This window comes from Castor canadensis, chromosome 14 (genome assembly GCF_047511655.1).
Source record: "Castor canadensis chromosome 14, mCasCan1.hap1v2, whole genome shotgun sequence".
Lineage (NCBI taxonomy): Eukaryota > Metazoa > Chordata > Mammalia > Rodentia > Castoridae > Castor > Castor canadensis.
This window is the reverse complement of record NC_133399.1, coordinates 75365618-75385259: the sequence shown is the minus strand read 5'-3', so window position 1 is coordinate 75385259 and position 19642 is coordinate 75365618. Positions and strand designations below refer to the sequence as shown.

Genomic DNA, 19642 nt, shown 5'->3' with positions numbered 1-19642 from the left:
GGAGGGAAGCAGAGACATTCCACTCATGGTGTGGTGGGGGGTACATCATAGGTACAGATGTAGATGAGGTGGACGGTGGAAGGAAGTGAGGTTGTCTTCCCTTTGGATTTTATTTCTCAGTACAGTAAGATACTGATGATGGGACTAGGAAAAATATGTGAGCAGTTTGAGGAAAGAGGGGACAGTATAAAACAACTGGCTCAGGAAGATGTCCTCAACTCTATCAAATCCAATGACACTTTCTTAAGCACATTTTCTTCCTTCTCTCTGATTTGTGTGTGTGTGCATGTGCACATGTGTGTGGTACTGGGATTTGAAACCAGGGCTTCACACTGGCAAAGCAGGCACTCTGCCACATGAGCCACGCCGCCCGTCTTCTTCCTTCTTTCTTTCTTCCTACCTTTCTTTTTTAAATTTTCAGTCCTTTTTTTATTTGTGTGTGTGTGTGTGTTAGTGGTGATTAAACACAGTCCTTGTGCTTGCTAAGTGTATTTCTTTCTTTGTTTTTGGTGCTGGACATTGAACACACCAAGGCCTCACAAGTATCTCCAGAAACATTTTAGCTGTACTGGGGTTTGAATTCAGGGCTTTATGCTAGTTAGGCCACAACTCCAGTTCTACAAACATTTTAATGGCCCCTAGAGGGCGTTACTGCTCTTGGGTTCGAAAGAGGCAGACTTGTCATTTAGCAGGATGGCAGCTTTATGGGTGGGTGGAGGGAGGAACAGGGTAAATAAGAGAGAAAATGAGGCTAGGAGGTTTGAGGTCCAGTTCCACAATCCCTATGTGTCATTCCAAAACTCCAAAAGAGCTTTCAAAAGAAAAGGTTGTTTGTTTTTTTTTTTTAAGTATAAGATTACTTAAAACTCATTTTGTCAGTAAAACTCAAGCTTAATAGGTTCAAAGCTATTGATTCCACTTGTTTGGGAATAATCATTCATTCCACTGTAGATGATGTGGTATAGTGTCGTATGGGAACTGTACTACCACCCTAAAATATAAGAAAATAATCTGGGGAAACACATATGACTTCAAGAGTTTGAGATACTCAGGTACCAGTGGTTATACCTATAATCCTAGCTACTTGGGAGGCTGAGATCAGAAGGATCAAGGTTTGAGGCCAGCATGGGCAAAAAGTTCACAAGAACCCATCTCCAAAATTAACCAAAGCAAAATAGACTGGAGATGTGGCTCAAGCAGTAAAGTGCCTGCTTTGCAAGCACAAAGCCATGAGTTCAAACCCCAGTCCCACCAAAAAAAGGTAGGGGTGAGATAAAGGACTATGATCTGCATATGTAAGGAAATTAACAAAATGATGAGTCATGTGATCTAAAATGGACCAGATAGAAAAGGAGAACACGAATAGGTAAGAAACAAGGAAAAGATAGAGTGACTTGATTTTACGTCCCTCTGTGGCAGCTCACTAGATGAGAAGTGTTAAAAGTGAGAGCCAAATGACTGATGTCACAGAATTATATACCTTTAACTGAGAATATGAATCGGGAACAGCTATAGGTAATGACAAGTTCAGATCACGAACTAAGATTGAATAGCTGAGGGAAGGGTGTCAGAGCCAGTCTCTTGGAAAACCATCCATGTGGACATGAGAGTCACTAAGGCAGGCCCGGTGGTACACACCTATAATCCCAGAACTCTGGATGAGGCAGGATGATAGGGAATCCAAGGCCAACCTAGGCTACACAGTAAGACTCTATTTCAAAAATAAGTAAAATTAAATGAATAAAAGAAAAGATAAATAAATAGAATCATTAAAATTATTACTAGGCCCGGGCACCAGTGGCTCATGCTTATAATCCTAGTTACTCAGAAGGCAGAAAGAAAGAGGATCATGGTTGGAAGCCAGCCCTGGCAAAATAGTTTTCGAGATCCTATCCCAATAAAACCCATCACAAACAAGGGCTGGCAGAGTGGCTCACGGTGTATGCCCTGAGTTCAAGTCCCAGTACCACAAAAAAAATTACTACTAAAGTACTTGCATATGAGTAATGGTGGTCATTTTATCTGATAGTTTAAGCTTCAGAAGAGCTGGGGAATATAAGGAATAGAAAGGGAGAAAGGTCTGTAGTAAGCAATGGGGACAAAGGATGCCTCTTGCCTCGTGGCATGGTGATAATGACTGTGATGGAGGACAGCCTTTATCTGAGCAGGCTGCAGGGAAAAGACACATCTCCAGATTTGTTAGAACTAAAAGATGAAGAGTCTGAAGATTTAGAACACTTTGTTGATAATAGTCAAAAATATTAGCAGGCATAGAGGAAGAATTTAGGAGGTTCTAGGGTCCTGAGAGTGGGCTATCTAAAGAGATGTACACCCAAGCTGGGCACGGGTGGCTCACGCCTGTAATCCTAGCTACTCAGGAAGCAGAGAGCAGCAGAATTGAGGTTTGAAGCCAACCAGGGCAAACAGTTTGCAAGACCCTATCTTGAAAAAACCCATCACAAAACAGGGCTTTTGGAGTGGTTTAAGATGTAGGCCTTGAGTACAAACTCCAGTACACAAAAAAAAAAACAAAGAGAGAGAGATTTACACCCAAGAGAGTCCAGTGTGGAGGATGACTAAGATAAAATGGATAAATTGGTAAACTGTTAATTATTGTGTAAGTAACAGTACATTTTTGCAAAAGAAGTCAGGCCTATTCAATCGAGATTGCATAGTGTAGGGCTCAGTAAGCTTTTTCAGTAAAGAACTAGACCACAATTCCTCGGCTCTGCCATTGGAGTTCAAAAGCAGCTGTATTCGATAGGTAAACATCAGTTCTAGTAAGTTTACTTATGGTTATCAGATGTTCAACTTCAGATAATTTTTAATGTCTGAAGTTTGAGGCTAATGCAGTGACTCAAGTGGTAGAGCTCCTACCTAACAAGCACAAGGCCCTGAGTTCAAAACCCAGTACCACCAAAAAGAAAAAGAAACACTATTTCTGTTTTGATTTTTTTTGTTGTTCAAACATTTAAAAAATGTAAAAATATTCCTAGCTCATGATAGGTAGCAAACTAGATCTGGAATATGAACCATAGATTGATGACCTGTGGAATACTGTTAAATGCAGAGGGAAAAAGAGTGAAGACACCCAGAAACGTCTGCCATTATATACCCAGTTCTGGATTGTACTCATCAACACAAAAATCTCCCCGGGATTAGTGAAGAGAATTGATCAGCGGTCTTTCAAACCTGCTCATGGATTCTGATTTAAGGCCCAGTCCTCACCACCCATTTGCTCTTCACTATTCACATACACACTTCTGAATTGGGCCATTCAAATTGGGTCCTGGGCTGCCCCTTTTTAACCTATATTCCCCCAGCATTGGGGCTGTTGATACTGTCTATAGCAAAATAATAATAATAATAATGATAATAATAATAATAAATAAACCATGGGGATGTGTTAGAAGTTGGCTGAGGAAGGTCATGAACAGGGCCCCTCCATACCACTGAACCTGGGATCAGAACGAAGCTCAGTGAAGCCTGTGATAATCTGGGGCACAGCATTTCAGAGAAGAGGGGTGCAGAAGTCCCGTGAAAGACCCTGGCAGGGAATCCAAAAGAGAGACATTGAGGCTGAAGGGGTGGCCAAGGCCAGGTAACATGGTGCCTTCTAAGACAGGAAGAGATGTGGATTTCTTCCAAGGAGAATGGGAAGCCTTTAAAGGAAGTGGCATCACATTTGCCATTTTATAAGATTGCTCCTGTATTTTCCATTCTCTCAATGGTGTTTCTTAAGGTGCTTGACTTTAAACTCAATTTATCCCTTTTATTTTCAGTACTATTTTGTCTTGCTCTCCAACTTCTAATTTAACAGAATATTGTGCTTTCTTTCTAAAGAGGTACTTTTTACCTTTCATAATTCTATCTGGAACTTAATGTATTGTTGTGTGGTGTTAGTGGTCAAGAATGCCTTTAACTCACATGGATGAGCCACATGTCTCCCCATTATTTTTAGAACACCAGCCTTTCCTCACTACTCCTAGGAAGTCAGGATACCTCATGTATGTGGGTATATTCTGGGCTCTACTCTATTATATTCTTTCTATCCTTTCACCATTTTAGGAAACCATTCAAAATAATTCTTATCCAGTTCATTCTCTGACCTCACTGTTTCCCTCCTTGGGGCATGACAGCAGAGTGTACCCAGAGAACTGAGGTGAGGGGAAGATCCTGTATGTATACACATATACGATCTAAACCAACCAACCTGTTTTAAAAGTACAGTTGGCTGGTGATTTTTACCTCAAAAAAGATAAAATTTTTAAATTTATTTTCCCATTTTGATCCATTTCTAACCATATAGATAATTTAGAGCCACAATTCTCAGATTTTTTTGACCATGACAACATACTGGTCACTACCTGTTAATTGGTTCCACCTCAGTTTGAAAGTAGATTTAGCTGGGGGAGATAGTAGGGGTGGGGGACGGGGGGAGAAATGACCCAAACAATGTGAATAAATGAATTTTTAAAAATACAATAAAATGCAGGCTGTTACTAAAAAAAAAAAAAAAAAAAAAAAAGTAGATTTAGAACCTAAAATTTCAAGACAGAAAAAAAAAAGCTATTAAAACTATACAGAACTGTGTGCCCAGAACTATTTATTTTAGACATTTTTCTTCTTTGAGATAAAGGACCATTTCGAATATAATACAAAACCCCAACTTTTGTATTTGGGGTTTTCCTTTACTTCCTTAAAGTAGTCAGGGAATCCAAGGTGCCCAGTGATTTTTCTCCTGAGGAGATGTGGATTTTATTGGGCTTCCACTTACTACATTACAGATGCAAGATACACCTACAGGTAATGTTAAATGACTTCTTATGTGATACAAAGCATAATTCTTTTTTTTTTCGTACATCGGTTTATTATAAAAGGGAGACATGTGGAAATTATTTATACCATGAAAGATTTCAGAACATCACTGTGTGATGCGATCTCAACAGGGACTTATTTCAGTCTACCCACTTTCCAAGAATGTCATCATCTCTAAACAAGAAGTAATCCTTGCTATCTGGCAGAAAAACTCTTATCTCCAAATTGCATGCTAACTGGTTGACTCTCCCACCCTTTCCTTTGGAGGAGGATGGATCCAACAGCCACTACTGTTGCTTACAACACTTTTCCTTGAGATTTTTCTGGAAGCATAATGCCACCTTTGGTTACAGCTTTGGCTGCATTTCTTTCTACCAGTACTCAGCCAAACAGCAGAAGAAACTTTCTAACAGCGTTTTCTGCCATGACTCACACCCCTCTGCTAGGAAAGCCAAACACAATTCTTTTTTCTTTCCTTAAGTGCTAAGGTTTGAACTCAGGGCCCTTTTTTTGTGAAGGGATTTTCGGGATAGGGTCTTGTGAACTATTTGTCAGGGCTGGCTTCAAACTGTGATCCTCCTGATCTCTGCCTCTTGAATAGTTTGATTACAGGCTTGAGCCATTGGCACCCAGCCCAAACATAACCCTTAAAGCCAGATAATTCAATGTACAGAGATACAGCATTGAGTTCCCAAAAGAAAGGCTTTCCAAAACTCAGTGAATTTCAATTTGAGTTTGGAAAATGTATAGACTTGGAATGGTGGGGAGTAGTGAATTGTATGGAAGGAATGATAGAAGGGAGTATATTCCAAGACACAAATTAAATTTTCTGAGCTAAAATTGGGATTAGATTGTGGAATTTATGTTTGTGACTTAATTAGATCTAAAATGCAAAATGGTATCTTGATTGGATTCTGGAACAGACAGAAAGTTCAACTCTGGGAAAAATAATGAAATCCAATAAAGCCTGGAGTCTGGTTATTAGTATTAAACCATTGCTGAATTTTTAGGTTTAATAAATGTATACTGGCTGTCTGATATGTTAAACCCAGGGGAAACTGAGTAAAGTATATAAGGAAATTCTCTGTAATATCTTTCCAGCTCATCTTAAATCCAAAAGAATGTCCTTTTTTTTTAATTTAAAAGCCGATTCTATCTGAAGTTAATTCAAAATTTTAGGGCGGGGAAGGAAAATTATCAAAAATATATCACTAACAAATTCAGAAAATTACTCCAGGTAATTTTCAGTTGGTCCTTTAGCAGAAAAGCAAGGAGTATTTGGGAGAAAGGAGGCTCTGTTTTAGGCTGCTATTACAAAACAGATTGGATAATTTACAAACAACAGAAGCATATTGTTCATTGTTCTGGAGGCTGGGAAGTCCAAGATTAAGGTGTCAGCAGATCTGGTGTCTGTCTAGGGCCCTTTCCTTACAAATAATGACTTTTTTTTTTTTTTATTTTTAGGTTGACTCAGTACCTCATGTTTGCTAGGAAGGTGTTGTACCTCTTCGTCACACACCAAGCCAATTTTTATTTAGTTACTTTCTGAATAGAATCTCACATTTTTACCTCCAGCTATGAGCTGCAATCATCCTACTTATGCCTCCCTTGTAGGTGGGATTACAGAAATACCCCACCACACCTGGCTTATTGATTAAAATGGAGTCTCACTACCTTTTTGTCCAGGCTGACTTCAAACCACAATCCTCCCAATCTCCACCTTCCAAGTAGCCGAGATTATAGGTGCAAGTCACCACACACAGTCCTAGCTGGTGCTTTCTATGTGTCCTCACATAGAAAGGTTGAGAGGGCTCTCTCAACCATCTTATAAATAAGAGCACTGACCCCACTCAGAACCCATATGATCTAAACACCTCCCCAAAACTATACCTGTTAATATTATCATGTTGGGGATTAGATTTCAATGCATGAATTTTGAAGAACAGAAACAGTGACACAGCAATAATTCAGGAAAGGAAGAAAAGAATCTTATAAAAAAAATTAGCACATCATTGTCAAAGTCTGAGGACTACGTGACATCTGAAAAATAGCCTTTGTCCTCTACACTTAGGGTCACTGCTAAATTATCAGACAGAAAACGAAATATGATATTTATGTGCTTATAGCACTCATCTAAAGATATGGCAATATGATGACAAGTTTCATTTGTATCAACAACAAGTACCAAAGATCTCCCATGTAGATTAAAAAAGAGACACAAAGGTACCTTAGAATTAAGTCTTTAAAAAAATCATACTCTACTAAGATATCAAATTCTAAGTACAAACATACTTTTTTTGAGAAATATAACATGTATTGGGTTCCCCCCTCGTGGAAACTCTAAAAATACATTTAATAAGCTATTTAAACAATTGACTGAGCTTGGAAAACTTAACTTTATATTTAAAGTTTGAGTCAGATAACAAGACTTGGGTCTAAACTCTGCCTCACAAGCTTAATACTTGTGTGGCTGAGAAGGGGGCGTTTTTCATTACTGACTTCCCATTTCCTCATCCATAAAATGGATAATAACAATTCATAAGGCTGCCATCAAGATCAAACAAGCTTGAAAGAGGTACTATAAATTATAGGAAATAATGCAAGAGGTTTTCTAATGAAAACTACAACTATGGAGTTTGTGAACTACCATAATTAAACCACAATAAAGCATCTCAAAGAGTTAAGCACACCAGGGCTTAATCTGACCTTAGACCCACCCAGTGTGTGAAGTTCCTTTGTGCCCCAAGGTTATCTTTTTAAAACACAGACGAAAATAATAATAATAACAGTAATAATAACCATTCTGTAAATATGACTTAAGATAAAATTAGATTGTGTATAAAGCATTTAATATTACCTAGAGCAAATAGAAGGACCCTGAGCTCCAATAATAAAATAATATTTTGCAAGGATAAGGTTAATAAGCATTTATAGATGAAGCATGTTTTCTTTTAATAAATATCCTATTCCCCTTGCTTTTGGGGTTAAGATCTAAGTACTTTCGATGCCTCCAAGGCTCAGTAGTCTGGGCTGCATGCATTTCCTCTCCACACTTCACTCTCCCAATCCTCAAATATATGTAATATATTTGTAAACATGTTCTGCCCTCCAAGTTGACTCCTCCTTCAGATCATAGCAGCTCCAGGGAAACCTTACCCCACTTCAATTCTCTTATTTTGGGTTTTCACACTAAACACCTATCCTTCACTGTACCAATCAATAATAGATGCATTTTTTCATTTAAGAGCATGATCATTTGGGTGGTATTCTCTGAATATGTCTTTATTTAAAATTTGTATATTTAGCTCAGCAGGAATTTTTGCACTAAATTTGATTTTTTTTAAAAAAACTACATTAAAATATGGTCAAATTTTTTTTTTTTTTTTTGGTGGAACTGGAGTTTGAACTCAGGGCTTCACACTTACAAAACAGGCACACTCTACCACTTGAGTCACACCTTCAGTTCATTTTGTTCTGGACATAGGGTTTCTCAAATTATTTGCCTGGGCTGACCTTGAACCATGACCCTCCTGACCTCCACCTCCCATGTAGCAAAGATTACAGAAATGAGTCACCAGTGCCTGGCACAATCTTAATCTCTTAATTTTTGGCATCCCTTAAACCTGCTGCCTACCAGCAAATTACTTTGCTCATCTGAAATCTTGCCCTGCAAGTTTGGTCTGCAAATTCCAGGAGGCCAGCCATCATATCCCTAGGGTCTAGAACAGTATGGCCTGTCTAGGAGAGCAACTCAAGTTCCTGTAAGGTTAATTATTGCCTAGGTATAAATGTTTGCTTTCTAAACCTTTGAAGGAAACATACTGGTTTATGACACACATATAAATTGTCAAGATACAATTTTTTTTTTAAATGGCCATAATGTTACAGGTAGAATTACTATGACTAAAATTTCAACAATTCAAAACATGCTTGTTTCTATATACCACCCTTCGTGGGCAACTTCAAAAGGCAGCCCACTTTCCTTTCAGTTTAATTAGCTCCCCTAACTCATTTTGGAGAAATTAAATTTCCCTCGAGCTAAATTCAGATTACAACATTCATTTGGGTTTACTTTTTCAGGGATTTGGGAAAGTTAAATCACAATGGAATCAGAAATAATACATTCATGAGGTGGAGTGTGAAATGTAATTTTAGATTTTCTAAAGGAGCTGTCTCAAGTTCCTAGCCAGAGCCACACCCTCCACTAACACCAACCAGGTGAGTGGACAAAATCAGTGAAGGGAGAGGATTATAAAATAATCTAGTTTATGTGTGCCCTGTAGAAATGGTTGAGTAACTGATAACAAAGGGTGTGGTTCTGTGAATCCAGTTAAAGAAAGATCTGCTTTAAAGCAAGTGTGTATATGTATCCCCATTGGTTTGAAAAGAATATCCTGTTCAAGGTTCTTTAGCTCTTTAAAGTTGTAGTTCTTGGTTTTTGTTTGTTTGGTTTTGGTTTTTATCATTTTTACATTTACCCACATGTTTATATATTGTTTGGGCCTTTTGAGTATTTCTTATTGAAACCCAAACATTTACATTTTTATCACAAAAAATAGGAGGAAGGGCTGGTGCAAACCTGATCTGAGAATTTATCTATGCAATTTTTAAAATTTTTATTAGGACATATTAATCATACAACAGAGTTTCACTATGATATTTCCATTCATTCATACAGTATAGTTTGACCAAATTTATCCCCCTCTGTCTCTTTCTTACTCTCCTTCCCCTCCATTTATTTATTTACTTTTATTTCTATTGAGAAAACATGATTTTATTCAGACAGGAGATAGACCTGAGACACCTTTGAAGTGGAGACACCATTTTAATTGTTCTGTTCACCTCTCAAATGAGCCTGCTTTAAGGGTCCATCAGTAAAGAGCTTCCCTCCTATCTACTGAAGTTTAAAACTCATTATATCAGTTTTAGTTGGTAAAAATTTTGCAAATTTCCAAAACAATAATTACTTTCCAGTCTCTGGAAGGTTTTCCAATGACAATTACAAGATCAGTTTCTGAAGTTTGAGTCTACCTATAGTGGTAAGGTTAATGCTCCAGTTTTTAAAGTAGGTCAGTATAGTTTTTAATAATCTTATGAGAGTTGGCTAATGCTTTAATATAAAAAAAGATGACCCCACCATTTCCCTCCTTCTTGAAGCAATTTCACTGGATTCCATTATTCTATTTTCACTCACGTGTATTAAGTTCTTGATTGTATTTACCCACTTTACCGTCTTCTCCAAAGAGGAGGACTTAAAACTGTCTTCTTTTAGATTAGATTCCACGTGTGAGAGAAACGATGTCTTTCTAAGTCTGTCTTATTCCACTGAATACAGTTTTTAAAAAGCCATAACAAGGCGCAATAAAGGGAAGCAGTTTCTTTAATATTTCTGTCTTCAGAAATCCACCTAATAATGGTATGTTCAAAGGTAAGGAGCTGATGAAGCTTTAGCTGACTTCAATTCAAATGGATGGGTTCCCATCAGATCTAGCGGCAGACTCCAATCCTTAAAAAAAAAAAAAAAAGTGTTTTCCCCATTGGAAATTACCTTTGATTTTCCAATTTCAAAGTTGCAATTTATTCAAAAATAAGTAAACAAAAGAGAAGAAAATGGCCTCCCGATGTGTGCATTGCAGAAAAACTCCAAGTCAAAATTTAAGAGGTTCGTAAATATTGATTTGGGCTTTGTTTTAAAGGTCTGGGTGTATTTATACAAACCACTGAATTTCAGTAGACCATGTGTAATGTGAACGTTGATTGACCCGAAGTGAGTTGTGTTACTTTTAAGGATACCCACAGTCACTTTAATGACTAAAAGGGAAAGACAGCAGTAGCAGTTTATTCCACCTTTCGGCTAAGACTAAGTGCAGTTTACCCTCGAGTTGGCTTAGGTTGGGATGGGGATAAAGGTTGGGGCGGAAGTGCCAGGAAAGTCATCGGGGCATTTCTAATGCCAGGGGTGCCTCCGCTTGACTGGTTTTTATTTCATCCGTACACAAAAGTTTAACTTTGCTTACACTTACGTCCATTTGTTATAGACACTTGCTGAGTACGTACTGCAAGCGAGAATCGCCGATTGGGACGCGGAGGTCAGAGCGGTAGCCGTAGAGGTCTAGGGGCAGACGCTTCCGGCAGGACCTCTCCCGCAGGAGGAGGAGCGCGCAGGCTCCTGCGGGCCCCGCCCACCGCCGAGCCCCGCCCACCGCCCCCGCGGAGTTACAATGTTGTGTAGGCCAATCAGAACGCGTCGATCGGAAGGAGGCTGGGTCTCCCGAGCCCAGCACGAGGCGCGGTAGACTTCTACTGCGGTTCCGCGGCCGACTGGCGATTCGCCTGTTCTCACCTTTGGGAGGAAGCGGAGTAGAAAGTAGCGCGTGTCGCAGCGGCATGGGTAAGTCTTGTTTCATGGAACCTGGCTTAACTGGTATAGGGCTGGGAAAGTGTATTGAATTCACCACTTATAATATGGGTGAAAATGGTTTGAAAACCATGGATGGGAAGCGTTTTAGCGTCCTGGAGCAGGTTTTAACTGGCTTTTTGGTAGCTAAATTTACAGCTTTCAGACTGCCTGGCTCTCCGGCTGCCGGGGACCACTGGCCACCAACTTTTAAAACAGATAAAAGGAGAAAGTTAACACATTTCCAAGAGAGTGAGTGTCTGGTTGAAATTTCCGTGAAGTTCCATGTTAAAATGTTAAATTTCATTTAAATACTTTATTTCATCACAATTATATAGCTACGTCTGTTTTATATTAAGGTGTTTATTGCTAAGACAGTAGACCTATCCGTTTCCTTCTCTGCTTGCCTCTGTAAGTAGCACTAGCATCTCCTCAAATGACTCCAGAAAAAACCCTGGAACAGGTCATTCTTGATTCCCTTTCCCAGCTCCCCATCCAGTCCTCCAGAGAGTTGGAAAGGTTCTTTCTCCTCTACTCCAGTGCTGCCCCAAACCGCCAGCACTCCTTTCTTGGATGATTCAATTGCCTTATGAATTTTTCTGCTTTCAGTCTTGTCACTTTGTATCCATTCTTCTTAGTGGAGCCAGAGTAATCTTCTTTGGCCCAGGCCCAGCTGTGGCTTTTGTTTGCAACCCTGTAACGGTTTCCCGTGGTCTTCAAATGCAATGCAAATGGCTCCTCCTCTCTGGCCACCATGTTCTTGGTTCACCATGTTCTGTAATAAATATGGCTTCCTCTCTGCGCCACACTTACCTTTGTACTTCTCCCTGCGTCCTGAACCAAATACTCAGCTCCCACCAATTCCCCTGGAGATGAAGACTCAACATTTTCAGGTCTAATGTGCTCTTATTGGAAGTTTTTCCAGGCCTAACCAAGATGGCCTCCCCCCAGTTACTTCCTCCCGCATACTCGTTTTTTTTTTGTATAGCATTTTTCTGAATTTGAAACTTGTTTATTTACTGTAACTGTCTGTCTTCCCTACAATATAAAAACAAAGACCTGTGATAGCCATGGACTTTGTATCGTTTTCACTGCTCTATGTTCAGTACTTAAAACAATATTGGGTATTAAATATTTGTCAAATGACGGTGCAGATGACGAATCCCATGAAGTACTTCTGTCCCAGTTTCCAAAATACAAAATTAGATTAATCCCATGCCGTTAAGTATTTAATATTGAAATTTTTGTTTTCACCCCATGTTTACGTAGTTATTTCCACCAACAGAAGATGCTCATATAAACAGATTTCTAAGTTAGTATATTACATCTCAGTTTTTTATATGCTTTGCTCACAAGATTGTATTTGTTGTGAAAAAATAAGCATAATGCCCAAAGATCTGACAACTAAAAATCTAACTAAGAAAGGACTGAAATATTCATAAAATATCTCCTTCGAGATGTCGTTTTAGATAACACCTTGCATTGTGTCTGAGGTTCTAAATAATTTCCTAGATTAATTTTATAGGATTTCTAAATCACGTATCATCAGTATGGTAACTAATGCATATTCATCAGTTCATTTCATTAGGTAAATAATTGCTGGGACACGTGGTGAAGAAAACAGAAGAGATCTTTACTTTTATAGAGCTGATAAGCAGGTAAGACAAACCAAGAGCTCTGATCAGTGTTAAATGGGAAACTAGCAAACATTTAGTTTTGGATTTAAATGAGCCTAAGAATCAAGGGAAGCCCTGAGGAAGTGATATTTAAGCAGAGATCTGAAGTGTGGATTAGCAAACTCTGTTTTTTTCATGTGCATGCTTATGGTGGGGTACTGTTTTAGTGAGTGAGAAAGATGTGTATAATCTGATACTTTATTGGAGGGAGAGTGTATTATGGCCTTTTTTTTTTTTTTCTTTTGAACAGTACCAGGTTTGAACTCGGGGTCTTGTGCTTTCCAGGCAAGTGCTCTACCACTTGAGCAATGCATGCCCCCCTGGTCCATTAAAGAGACTTTCTTCTTTTTTTTTGGTGGCACTGGAGTTTGAACTCAAGGCCTCACGCTCTACCACTTGAGCCACTCCACTAGCAAAATAGATTTCAACACTTACAACTTTTTTTAATGATGTTAGGTATTGAACCCAGGCCTCATGTTTGGTAGGCAAGCACTCTACCATTGAACTACATCCCCAGCCTTATAACATTTTTTATATATAACATTTTAGGAGGAAATTTTAAACTTTTGTGTTAGCAGTTAAGACATGTTTTGTTTTTATTCTTCACATTTATCTTTTTTTGCCAAAAGCAAGTTGACATGATTCTGTTGAGATGCTGTTTTTTAATATGAGTATTTTCAAGCTGTTAATTTTCACCCCACTGCTTTAACATTTGCCCTTATTTAAAAAGCTTTTAATTTCTCCTCCTACACCAAGACATCAGAACAATAAATAAAGAGATCCTTTCTTACTCACACAATTGTAACATTAAGCAAAAGGTTCTTAGAAAAGCAGCAGTAACACATTCATGCTATACTTTTTAAACAGTCTTGGTTTTAGATTTTTAAGGAAATGATGGAAAATTCAGAGCCAGATTACCCTGCCTTTTTTTTTTTACTTTCACTCACAGAGATAGGAATGCCATGGATTTCATGTGTCTTTTTCTCTGAATACCAGAGAATCTTCTAGAACACACAGGAAAACTATAGCCCTGGTCAAAATCCAGTCTCTTCCTGTCTTATTGTAATAGAGCCACCCTCATTTCCTTTACCTATTGTTTGTCACCATACAACTGGTTTGAATACTTTCAACAGAGATCAGACAGAGGGCTCTGAAGCTTAAATCTGACTCTATACAGAAAAGGATCCAACATATCCTTGTAGAAAAGGTAATGAAATAATACCAGTTCACATAAGTATTCAGCATTTATTATGTGCCATGAATTGGGCTAAGCACTTTACAAGTGTTAATCAGCCACCATTAACCAGTAAAGGTTGACCTGAGTTCAAACCCCAATGCCAATTAAAACAAAAGAATATAAGCTACTTTCTGCCAATCCCTTTGCTTACTCTGTAGCACTTACCTTTGCAAACTGTAGCATTTAATTTGCATTGCTTACATATTTCATATGCATATGAGTGTCTGCTCTGTGAAGTATAGTTTTTTCTTAATGTCTGCTTACTGATGTATCAAATGATAAATAGCCTAGAGTACAACTAGCACCATAGTGAGGGGTAGTAAATTAGGCAGTCGTTAAGTTAGATAGCTTGTGGGCAGACCCAGAACTCATATTCTTCTTCTTTTGTGGATTTTGTCAGAGAACATGTAAATTAGCCATTCTGTTATTGGAGTGTTTGAAACCATTTCTTAAGCCATTTTCTGACTATGTCTCTAATATTGAAATATATTTTAACTTGAAGTTATTATCTAAAGCAGGTGTTTGTTGGAGGAGACTTACCTGGATCACTTCTACCTGCGAGTGTTTGATTGATAGATAAAGAAGCCTTCAGGACGACATGAGTCAGCAAACGAAGAAAAGGGCAAAGGCAAGTGGCCGGAAAGGCCTGGGCAGAAGAGCCCTCAACAGAGTTAAACCAAAGCAAGGCAAGGCCAGGGGAGCCCAGCAGGCCCAAAAGCCACCTCTCAACACAATGTGCACTCCACCTGATGAAGGTATGCACTATGAGATTAACCATCAAATTGTTGATGACGGTGATTTCCCTGACTGTTACATAGAGTGCATAATAAGAGGTGAGTTTTCTGAGCCCATCCTGGATGAGGATTTACTTTTTAAGTCCTTTGAAAACCTAAAGGAAGGATCAGAACAAAGTCTCTCTCAGCAGGTTCTTGAAGCAAGCTCCTTTCTTGAATGTTCTTTGTCATACATGAAAACGGGGGCACAACAAGAGCTTGCTAAAGAGAATTCACCCCATGGGTATTCTGAGCACCTGACAGACAAGAAGCTGCCTTCTGGGGAAATACCTGGCACTGACTTAGCAGATCCTAATAAAGACTGTGACGATCTAGCTCCAGAGGCATTAGCTTGTCCTCAGAATGGATGCACAAGAAAGTTGAGGGATAGAGCTGCCCTGAGAAAGCATCTCCTCGTTCATGGCCCCCGCCAGCATGTGTGTGCAGAGTGTGGGAGGGCATTTGTAGAGAGTGCAAAACTAAAGAGGCATTTTGTAGTGCATACTGGAGAGAAGCCATTTCAGTGCACTTTTGAAGGGTGTGGAAAACGCTTTTCCCTGGACTTCAACTTGCGCACTCATGTACGCATCCATACTGGGGAAAAACGTTTTGTGTGTCCCTTTGAAGGATGCAAGTGGAGGTTTGTTCAGTCAAATAACCTGAAAGCTCACATCTTAACTCATGCAAAGGCAAAGAAAGAATCACTGGAAAAAAATCAAAAGTAATCCTTCAACAGGATAAGCATTAACAAAATTGTGGGGAAAAATATGTTTCATAGATCATTGTTTGTAGGAAGGAATTTTTTTTTAATTAAAAATACGAAGTAATGGGTCACATTAAAACATTTTCATACATGTAAGAAATGTACTTTGATGATATGTGCACCTCCATTGCCCTCTTGTCCCCCCTCCTTTTTCCCATTGACCAATTTCTCCTTCCTCCTCTTACTTCCCAGAGGAAGGGATTTTTAAGATGCCTTGCAAGGCATATTTTTAGTTTTATTAAGATGCTTCTATACTTTGTGAGACCCTTTTAAGAATATTGTGTGTCCTATAGTGACCTTGCAACAGAATGGTCAATGATAAGTATACTTCAAAAACAATCTTTAATATTTTTGTTAGATTATTGAACATGAATAGTTATTTTCACACATTACATGTGATTGTTAATTTTGTCATTTCCAGTTGTGTAGCTTTTAGCTTTAAAAATATACTTTATGGTAGATGTGATAATCTTTAAAAATGAATATTTTTTGCAACAGATAATCAATAAATGAGTAATTGCATATTCTTTAAAGCCAAATGTATTTAATTTTTTGGTTTTTGTTTGCATCCTTGTACCAAATGAAATTGAAATCATTTGTGTAAGTGGTTATCTGATGTTAATGCATGTGAGTATTTCAAAATAAAGGGACATAAAACCATAGAGATGTGTTAAACCTGATTTCACAAAATCAGAGAAGTGTCATTAAAAAGATACCATTTACATGTTCTTAAAAATTAGCAGACATTGCAAAGACTTCTATTCAATATTGCTAAGATATGGAAGAAAAGTTACTCTTGCAACTAAAATATAAATTGTTAAAACTATTTTGAAAGATATTTTCCATGAGTGCTTTATTAGTTTTCGTAGGACTACCATAACAGTGACAAACAAGGTGACTTACAAAAGAAATTCATTATCTCATAGATGTAAAATCAAGGCATTAACAAGATTATTCCTCCTGTGCACTATATCTAGAAGGGATTGTTCCAGGCTTTTCCTTGGCTTGTAGTTGTCTTCCTACCTTCATGTTCACGTGTCTCTGTGTCTTCATTGATTTCTCTTTGTTACCTGTGTTCAGATTTCCTCTTACAAGGACACCAGTCATACTGGATTATAACCCAGCCTCTGTAAAGATCCCTTTTTCAAATAAGGTCTCATTCTGAGGTCCTGGAGGTTCGAGTTTTAACATGAAGTTTGAGAGGACTCACAGGTCCATACTGTGCAATACTTTGGACCCAATATTTAGGAAAGTAATTAAGGATAATAACTGAATTATTTTGGTAGGGACAAATTAATAACTTAAATGGCCATTAAGAAAGAACAAGCTGCATAACACGCTAGATTAATTCAGTAGAAATGAGCAGGTATTCTTTCAGAAAATGTTGCTACAAAGAGAAGGAAAGAAAGGACTACACCTGGAGGAAAACAGTAGAGTAAGAAGTTTGTTTTTAAAAGATCAGTTGAATCTAGTGTATTAACAGGCTGTGGAAGACAATTCAGAGAAAGTGAGTAAATATGGATATGGGGAAGATCAGTTGTCTAAGGGTGATTATTACAGATTAATTTATTTGTATGATTGCAAAGTAAATCATATTGGAATTACCTTATGCCAGACAGAAAGCATGAAGCTATGAAACTTTGTATGTATTCCCCCACCAGAGTCAGTATGTTAAATAATCAGATATAGTTAAAATACCATTTGATTTTAAGATTTAAGATATCTCTGGAAGTTATACTAATAGGTACCCAAAAAAAAAAAAACAATAAATTAGTAAATCAGATTTTTTATTAATCTTGGTTTTAAAAATGCCAAAATATTAAAGAAGTATATCCTTAAAACAAAAGCAGCAAGACTTCAATTTGACTTCCGTGTGAGCTAATTGTTACTATAGATTAATACAGAAGCTTAAATTTATTTTTGCAAGAATGTGTGTCTGAGTCTCAAGGGGAACATAGGGCACATAATCGCTCATACATTAGGAGTGTCTTCCAGATCAACATTGGAATTCTGTGATTGATCAAGATCATGGAGCGTGTATTTGTCTAGCTTTTGCTTTGGCAGCCCTGTGCTTGGCTCTCTGGATTTCAATTTCAGCGGTGAAGACTAAACAGAAGATGCAGGGTTTAAATTGAACACCGTCTCCAGAAGGATCCCGATTGGTTTCCTAGGCAGAGGCTGATCTGCTTCTATAGAGTACTTTCTGGTGCTAAAGTGTCCAAAAGCTAAAACACTTGAATATCTGCATTTCAATGATTAGTTAAATCCTTATTGGGAATAGAATGCTACTTAGCTAGCCTCCTTTTTTTTTCTTTTGTTTTGTTTGGGGGCAGGGAGGAGGTGGGGTTGCTTTGTTGTTTTCCCAAAAGGGGAACCCTAACACAAGAATGTAGATGTGTGCATCCAATGGAGGGGAAAAAAGAAAAAGGCTAGTTAATAAGGAATATCGCTTGAAGTCTCTTAATGTTTCAGAAACAAATGCACATACACTTTCTACATTTGTATACTAAATAAGAATGAACATGTATTTAGAGAAAAGTAAAAGGAAATCAATTTTTCTAGATTTTTACATAATTGCCAAATACTGGCATTTAACCAACCCCCAAATCTGGATGAATTTACATGCCAGTATTTCACTTTGTTATGGCCCCATTTTCTTTTTCCTTCTCTTTTTTTTTTTTTGGCAGTACTGGAGTTTGAACTCAGGGCTTTATACTTGCTAAGCAGGCACTCTACCACTTCAGGAACATCTTCAGTCCAATTTTTTTTTTTTTTAATGGTTAAACATTCATGTGGGAAGTTAACACTGTAGAAACTTTCTACAAAATTGAAATCTGGACTGGTGGAGTGGCTCAAGTAGTAAAGCACCTGCCTAGCAAGCATGAAGCCCTCAGTTCAAACCCCAGTAACACCAAAAAAAAAAAAAAAAAAAAACTGGAAATCTTAAAGTGGTTGTAAACTTTTTCATATATAACTAAGGTTTACAACAGGCTGGTTTTTTTTTTTTTTTATTAGTCATATTTGCATACAAGGCTTGGGTCATTTCTCCCCCATGCCCCCACCCACTCCCTTACCACCCACTCCGCCCCCTCCCTCTCCCACCCCCCAATACCCAGCAGAAACTATTTTGCCCTTATTTCTAATTTTGTTGTAGAGAGAGTATAAGCAATAATAGGAAGGAACAAGGGTTTTTGCTGGTTGAGATAAGGATAGCTATACAGGGCATTGACTCACATTGATTTCCTGTGCGTGTGTGTTACCTTCTAGGTTAATTCTTTTTGATCTAACCTTTCCTCTAGTACCTGTTCCCCTTTTCCTATTGGCCTCAGTTGCTTTAAGGTATCTGCTTTAGTTTCTCTGCTTTAAGGGCAACAAATGCTAGCTAGTGTTTTAGGTGTCTTACCTATCCTCACCCCTCCCTTGTGTGCTCTCGCTTTTATCATGTACTCAAAGTCCAATCCCCTTGTTGTGTTTGCCCTTGATCTAATGTCCACATATGAGGGAGAACATACGATTTTTGGTTTTTTGAGCCAGGCTAACCTCACTCAGAATGATGTTCTCCAATTCCATCCATTTACCAGTGAATGATAACATTTCGTTCTTCTTCACTGCTGCATAAAATTCCATTGTGTATAGATACCACATTTTCTTAATCCATTCGTCAGTGCTGGGGCATCTTGTCACAACAGGCTGTTTTAATATAGCGATATGACTATTACCATAAAGTGAATTAACCTATCACCTTCCGTAGTTTTTAGTGGCAAGAGGACCCAGAATCTACTCAGTAAATTTTCAGTATTTAATACTATTAGAGCTCTAGACTTCTTACATAACTGAAAGTTTTATCTTTTGCTTACTGTAATCTCCATGTTTCTTTCTCCACCTACCTACCCCTGGTGACTACAAGTGTATTCTGTTTCTATGTGTCTGACCTTCTGTTTAAACATATGAGACCACTTAGTATTTAATCTGGCTTAA

General features: G+C 38.1%; 1 protein-coding gene and 1 pseudogene across 2 annotated transcripts; one reads left to right on the top strand and one right to left on the bottom strand.

Moving 5' to 3' along the window:
* Positions 1-4958: 4958 nt before the first annotated feature.
* Positions 4959-5244, bottom strand: LOC109702052 (10 kDa heat shock protein, mitochondrial pseudogene; annotated as a pseudogene).
* A 5808-nt stretch (positions 5245-11052) lies between these two features.
* Zfp42 (ZFP42 zinc finger protein) lies at positions 11053-17353 on the top strand. Of its 2 annotated transcripts, none has more exons than XM_074054779.1 (3): positions 11053-11209; positions 12791-12873; positions 14647-17353. In XM_074054779.1, exon 3 carries the CDS (start codon positions 14727-14729, stop codon positions 15624-15626), a length of 900 nt encoding a protein of 299 aa, XP_073910880.1. In that variant the 5' UTR covers positions 11053-11209; positions 12791-12873; positions 14647-14726; the 3' UTR covers positions 15627-17353. The 2 variants fall into 2 exon arrangements, with proteins under 2 accessions (XP_073910880.1, XP_073910879.1); XM_074054778.1 differs by having other exon boundaries at positions 11055-11209; positions 14644-17353.
* Positions 17354-19642: the final 2289 nt, after the last annotated feature.

What these genes read in the sequence shown, in the direction of transcription:
- Zfp42 (XM_074054779.1), top strand. Translation starts at nt 14,727, where the DNA reads ATGAGTCAGCAAACGAAGAAAAGGGCAAAGGCAAGTGGCCGGAAAGGC.